Genomic DNA, 6,606 nt, shown 5'->3' on the forward strand with positions numbered 1-6,606 from the left:
ATAAACCACTATAGCCTTGACTAAAATAGCCTACAACCAACCAATACACAAATTCTTATAATCTAAAGACTATTTTAACTCACATATTATAATAACCACCGATTATTATTAACTAAGATAACAAACCCTTAACCCATATTTCATCATAGTTGAGTTTTTTTCAAAAATAAAAAACAAACAAACTATTTAAACTCTATAATAAAAATAGTGAAAATTTTATTATAGACTTTTTTTTCTATAAAGGATAAATATTTGGATGATTTTTTTTTAAAAAAAATTATATATATTATCTTTCAACGGTAAACTAGGGAGAGAAGAATTTAAAATGTAATACAAATTAGGTGAAGAAATTAGCTATATGTTATTTAAAACTATTAATATCTTATTGCATATTATATGAAAAGAAATGAAAAAAAAGAAATGAAAAAAGGTGAGACTTAAAAAGGCGGTTAATGGAGTAGGGTCTAATTTTAAAACCCTTCCTTTTCAAAAGATGAGATGTTAGAAGGACTCGTAAGCAAAAACAAATCATGACTCCACAGTCCAAACCACTCCCAAACCCAACAACACAAAATCCCCTAACTATCAATCTTCCACACAATTAACCTTTTACTTTAAATCAATTTGTGTGTTTACATATATTTAAAAGACCCTAGAAGTTTTCTTTTTAAAAATAATTATATGATATATAAAATTAAAAATATTATTATTATTTTAGAGGAATACCATTTTTCTACTTTAAAAAAAATTATAAACTTAAAAATACATTTTGAAAAGGACTAAAAAATTACAAACTTACATAATTTTCTTCAAAGCTTTAGAGCTAAAAAGGTAAGTTTTAAAAGAATCTTTGTATCGTTTTCAAATGGGAGAGAGAGAAAACAAAACTCCCAAAATGCAAAGGGGCATTTTGGCAAAACATAGAGAAGTAAGGTCCTTTTGTGCAATAAAAGAGAAGGGCAAAATGGTGATTATCCAGTATAATATTGACCCACCTAAAAGGCCCAACACGAAAACGTAGACTTCAAGTGAGAGGAAACACAGCAACACACACACACAAAAAAAAAGCCATGGTTGTTCTTAAACACACCGGTATTTTTCCCCGTTTCGCACTCCATACGGCATCCTTTTTTTCATTTTCTCAGCTCGATCGATCAACAATCAGTGATTCTACAACCATTTCCTATTGATTGTTGCTCTCTATTTTCTCTCCTCCTCTTCTTTTGCTGCTCCTTTGAGTTACAAAACTTTTTTTTTTTTGTTGTAACTACTCAGTTTAGAGTCTCTTACAGTGGAGAAGGAGATTTGGATGTGGATTATCCAACTACTAGGGTTTTGTTTTCAAGTATTTGTGGTTTGGGAGCTTTGTTGCAGATCTAATTGATTTTGCATTTAGGTGCTTTGTTGCACTGACAGAGCTTGATGTTTTGGTATGGTTTTTGTTCTAGGAGGTGAAGAAGTGAATGAACTGTGTGGATTTTTTTGGCTTTGGAGTATAGTTGGTTTTAGAGGTTGTGATTTTTGAAATTTTTGGAGAAAGGAAACTTGAAGATGATGAATCGTAGTTTTAGGGCTTTGGAATCGCAAATGCAAGCTCCGGTGAAACGGCAGCAAGTTGGAGGACTAAGGGCATCCGTCATGAAAGATAAAGAGGAGGAGCTTGCCTTGTTCTTGGAAATGAGAAAGCGTGAGAAAGAGAGGAACGATCTTTTATCTAATAACGCAGAAGAGTTTGATGCCCCTTTAGGTATGGATTTCAGTTCACCACTAGGTTTTACTTTATGGAATTTTAAATTTGATGCATTCTGATTATCTATCAAATGAATGAATTTTGATACTAAAGAAAAGGATTAATCTTTATTTCACGTCTGTTTTTTTCAGCAACAAAACCAGGAACTTCTCCAATTTTTAACATCTCAGCAACCCCAGCCCCTACTCGCAAGACTGGTGCCGATGATTTTCTGAATTCTGACAATGATAAAAATGATTATGATTGGTAAAGTTATCACCTTTCACTTTCATCTTAGTTTCTTAAATAAAATTTCCTATGGAAATCCTGAATGAACCAATCAGTATTAGTGTTGAGAATAACTGAATAGGGTGTAATTAACAATCAATGAGATCAAGTTGTTTTTTTTTTTTTGTTAACAAAGTTAATTAAACCAATTAATTGACAGAACAGTTATGTAGATTGTGTCTGAATGTTAAAACCAGTCTTTTTGCTTTGTTTATTTCATTCTTCCGTAAAATTTGTTTCTCTTCTTAAAAAAGCCAGAAATGAGTTAGATCTTATCCTTCCTTATGTCATTGTTTCTTGTGTGGGATGGTAGCAGTATGCAAATGTGGAGCAGTTCAAACCACTTGTCTGTGTCTGATTTAATTTGTCAAATTGCCTATTGGTCTATTATGTTTGATTGAAATGACACATGTGGTTCGTGGTTTGTGTCATGTATACCAATATCATTGAGAACAAATGACATGATATAAGAGTAGTTAAAATTACTTTAAGGTATTATTCGTAAATTGTACAAACCACAATGTTGTAATTCACAATCCTTTTTTATGCTATAATGTATTTAGTGACCTGAGAGAAATGAATGGACCGAGTTTTTGAACCATGGTGTAAATAATTGTGGCCCTGGTGAGTTATTTTAGTGATATGAAAAAGGTATGAATGGAAAATTTTGTGAAATGTTTATATTACGCTGATGGATGAGATTTATACCCTGAGTTATAGGTTTGTTGATGAGGACAATAATATAACTAGGATAGGTAGAAATGGATGGAAAAAGAGGCTCTTCCCTCTCAAGTTGTGACTTTCAGCGTGGTCTCAATTTTCAATGTGATACATTACTGCATGATCTGGACCCTTGATGCAGACATCAAATTCCTATAATTTATGATCTATTTCACTCCTGAAACAAGTAACATTGACTGGGGTGGAAGTCTCAATCTCTGGATTTATATGCTTTTGAGGTCATAGCCACAGGTTCAGATTATGATTACCATTTAACTTGCAAATTCAACAATATCTTAATTTCATTAAATCAAATGCTGTAAGATTAGACAGTTCCCAAATAGGATTGATCAAAGAGTGTGAGTTAGTCTTGTCAACCACATGCTAAAAAAAAACGAAGTCTTATTAAACAACCAATATTTTAACCATCTTTTGGTCTAGTGGTAAAAAAGGAGGCAATCTCAATAAATGGCTAAGAAGTCATGGGTTCAATCCATAGTGGTCACCTAACTAAGAATTACTTTGCTACGAGTTTCCTTGATAACCAAATGTTGTAGGGTTAAAGTGGGCTGTCCTGTGAGGTTAATTGGGGTGTGTGTAAGCTGACCCGGACAATTACAGATGTAAAAAAACAATGAATATTTTGTCAAAATGTTGATTTCGTGATCCAATTATTGGAAACAAGAAAATAATATTTATGTTGGTACCACTTGCCATAGGTTTTGAGATTTTGGGTAATTGAAACTTTATAATCATGGGGATCCCAAAGAGACTCTTTCCAGTAAGCTTGATTGCTTGTTATTTTGAACTTTATGTTCGTGTGGTAAAAGGAATGGGGTTGGTGTGGAGTTGCAAACAAGATTATAAGGAAGTACCTTTTGCTTCTGTCTGGAAACAACTGTTTTGATTCACATGTTAATAGTGAAAAGTATCTTTTCCAGGAATGGAATGCCTACTACAATTATTTGCATGGGTTCAAAAGTGGTTTGTGCATATTTACTGGTTGTTTTATGACTGGTTATGACTTTACTTTGTGACAATTAGACCAGTTAAATTAACCAGAGCTCGATCTGTTTTCAGGCTTCTAACTCCTCCTGGAACTCCTCTTTTTCCATCTTTGGAAACTGAGTCAGAAAGGGTCTTAATGAGCCATGCTACTCCAATGGGTCGTCCCAATGTGCTGAAATCTAGAGTAAGTTTATTCTCAAGTCTCGAGTTTGATTAGTTGTTCATATTGAAATTTGACATCTTTGGTTTTTGAAAACATTGATGTAGTTGTGTATGATCTGTAGATGCTAAACAGTTATTTTCAACGTTCCATGCTGCTTTCCTTTTGAAAAGTTTGTTTATTGGGAAGTTCAGTAGGACAAAGCTGGAGTTCGGCACTTTCCCTCATCGTGAAATTAAATGTCTCAAGAATAAGCAACAAAAGTGCTTTTCTTTTCTTTTTTTTTTCTTTTTTTTTGGTTTCTTCCAATAGGAAGATATGATTTTTTTGCTCCCAGTTGTGTCTGCTAATGTTATAGTTTGTTCACAATTGGAGCAAAGTTGGATAGACTCAACATTCAATATAGGCCAGCGGAACATCTACTGGGCTAAAAGTTTCAATTGTTTTTGTTCGTAACTGATAATATTGTGAACATTCCTCACGCATATGAATAGCTGCTATGAATGTTGTGTTATTGATTTTTCTTTCTATGATTAAGTTGTTAAGTTATTTCACCTTTTTGAGTTCAGCTTGCAAATCTCCAACAAGAACCTACTACGAGGAGCAACATGGTCTCGAAACAACCAGCTTCTTCTCCAGGGTTGACCTCTTCAAGTGTAGGGATACGTCGACCTTCATCATCTGGAGGTCCTGGATCAAGACCTGCTACCCCAACTGGACGTCCTACATTAACCACAACATCTAGACCTTCCAGATCCTCAACGCCTACTTCTAGGGCGACTTTACCTTCAAATAAACCTGTAGTTTCTTCAGCTAAGATTGGAGCAGCTTCAAATAAGCTGTCAACTGCGTCAGCCAAGCCTACAGTTACCATGACTAAGCCCACTGTTTCCTCTACCAAGTCCTCAGTTCCTACAAGATCTTCTACTCCAACAAGATCAACAGCAAGATCATCAACACCGACTTCTAGACCTACCATACCTCCACCTAAGCCCACATCGAGGGCCTCGACTCCTACTCGCCGACCATCTACACCATCTAGTGCATCAAGTGCACCTGTTTCCTTAGTCAAATCTTCATCATCAATTTCAAAGCCATCTCCAACTGTGTCGAGGAATCAAGCACCATCGAGAGGAGCTTCCCCAACAGTAAAATCCAGACCATGGAATCCTTCAGAGATGCCTGGTTTCACTCTTGATGCTCCACCAAATTTAAGGACATCACTTCCTGATAGGCCACTTTCAGTTACAAGAGGCCGGCCTGGAGCACCAAGTGCACGATCTTCTTCTGTAGAACCTGTTCCAAACGGTAGGCCAAGACGACAATCATGCTCTCCGTCTCGAGGACGTGCACCTAATGGCAATATTCATCTCAGTGGGGGTTCTGTCCCTGCAATAAACCGTATGCACTCTAAAGCTAATGACAACATAAGTCCGGTATTAATAGGGACTAAAATGGTTGAAAGGGTAATAAACATGCGCAAATTGGTCCCTCCCAAGCAAGATGACAAACATTCTTCACCTCATGGGAATCTGTCTGGAAAGTCTTCGTCGCCAGATAGCTCGGGCTTTGGAAGAACATTATCTAAGAAGTCTCTGGATATGGCAATAAGACACATGGTATGTTACCTATCTTGTTTTCAAACATTTTTTTAACAACTATATTATATTAAATTTGCATTCGATTATTAGCTTAAGTTATTTGATTAATTAGTGATTTAAGATGGTGTAGGAGCAAGTTATCTAAAAAGTCTAATGTTACTGGCATATCATTGTTTAACACTATGCTCACTTTTCTTGATCAGGATATAAGGAGAAGCATTCCAGGTAATTTACGACCATTAATGACAAATATTCCAGCTTCTTCAATGTATAGTGTAAGATCCGGGCCATCTCGAAGTCGAACTATCAGTGTTTCAGACTCTCCTCTTGCCACGAGTAGCAACGCTAGTTCTGAAATGAGTGTGAACAACAATGGTCTCTGTTTAGATACACATGAAATTGATGACGAAATTGGCAGCGAGCGAGGGGGTCGATCACCTCGCAGCATGTGCGCTAGGTGAAGGTGATGATGGTTCATTTGTGATAAATCAAATGGTTGGTTTTGGTCATCAACTTTGGTGATGATGGAAAGATGATAGTTGTGGAAGTGATAACCAAAATGATGTGTTTAGGACTAATGTAAAGTTGATTGAGTGTTGTATTTATGTAATTTCAGAGCTTTGTATGGGTAGAGGAAGGAACAAAGTTATATGCTGAACTTTTACGCATTTTCTACACGCTGATTTTCTACTTGCTTAAGTTTCCACTTCTCATATCCTTAACTATTCACAATGTATTCAATTTCCAACTCATTATATATAAATTAAAAGTCACCATTGGAAAATAGCCCATTTTCAAATTAACCAAAAGATTTATAAGATATTTGCAAATTTTCATATTCAAATAATGTTTTTCATTTTAATATACCATAATTTTGTAATATAGTTTTAGTTGTCCCTTTTACCATGATTTTTCTTTCAAAATATTTTATTTAAAGGTTTTTTTTTTAATTTCAAAACTTTACTTTTAGATTTTTTTTTCTTTGGGCAAATAAATTTTAGTTGTATTTATGTTTTTAAATGGATATTTATTGATTAACACATTTCTAACTAATATTTAATTCTTTTAACCTAACCAAGAATCTAAGTTTAGGGTAATTA

At 34.7% G+C, this 6,606-nt stretch overlaps 1 protein-coding gene across 1 annotated transcript; it reads left to right on the forward strand.

The window, feature by feature from the left end:
• Positions 1-1,021: 1,021 nt before the first annotated feature.
• Positions 1,022-6,205, forward strand: LOC101204600 (endochitinase A). Its single transcript, XM_004138377.3, has 5 exons — positions 1,022-1,747; positions 1,882-1,996; positions 3,818-3,929; positions 4,475-5,524; positions 5,710-6,205. Exons 1-5 carry the CDS (start codon positions 1,552-1,554, stop codon positions 5,965-5,967), a joined length of 1,731 nt encoding a protein of 576 aa, XP_004138425.2. The 5' UTR covers positions 1,022-1,551; the 3' UTR covers positions 5,968-6,205.
• Positions 6,206-6,606: the final 401 nt, after the last annotated feature.

The sequence above is a fragment of the Cucumis sativus genome, chromosome 6, assembly GCF_000004075.3.
Source record: "Cucumis sativus cultivar 9930 chromosome 6, Cucumber_9930_V3, whole genome shotgun sequence".
In the NCBI taxonomy this organism is placed as follows: domain Eukaryota; kingdom Viridiplantae; phylum Streptophyta; class Magnoliopsida; order Cucurbitales; family Cucurbitaceae; genus Cucumis; species Cucumis sativus.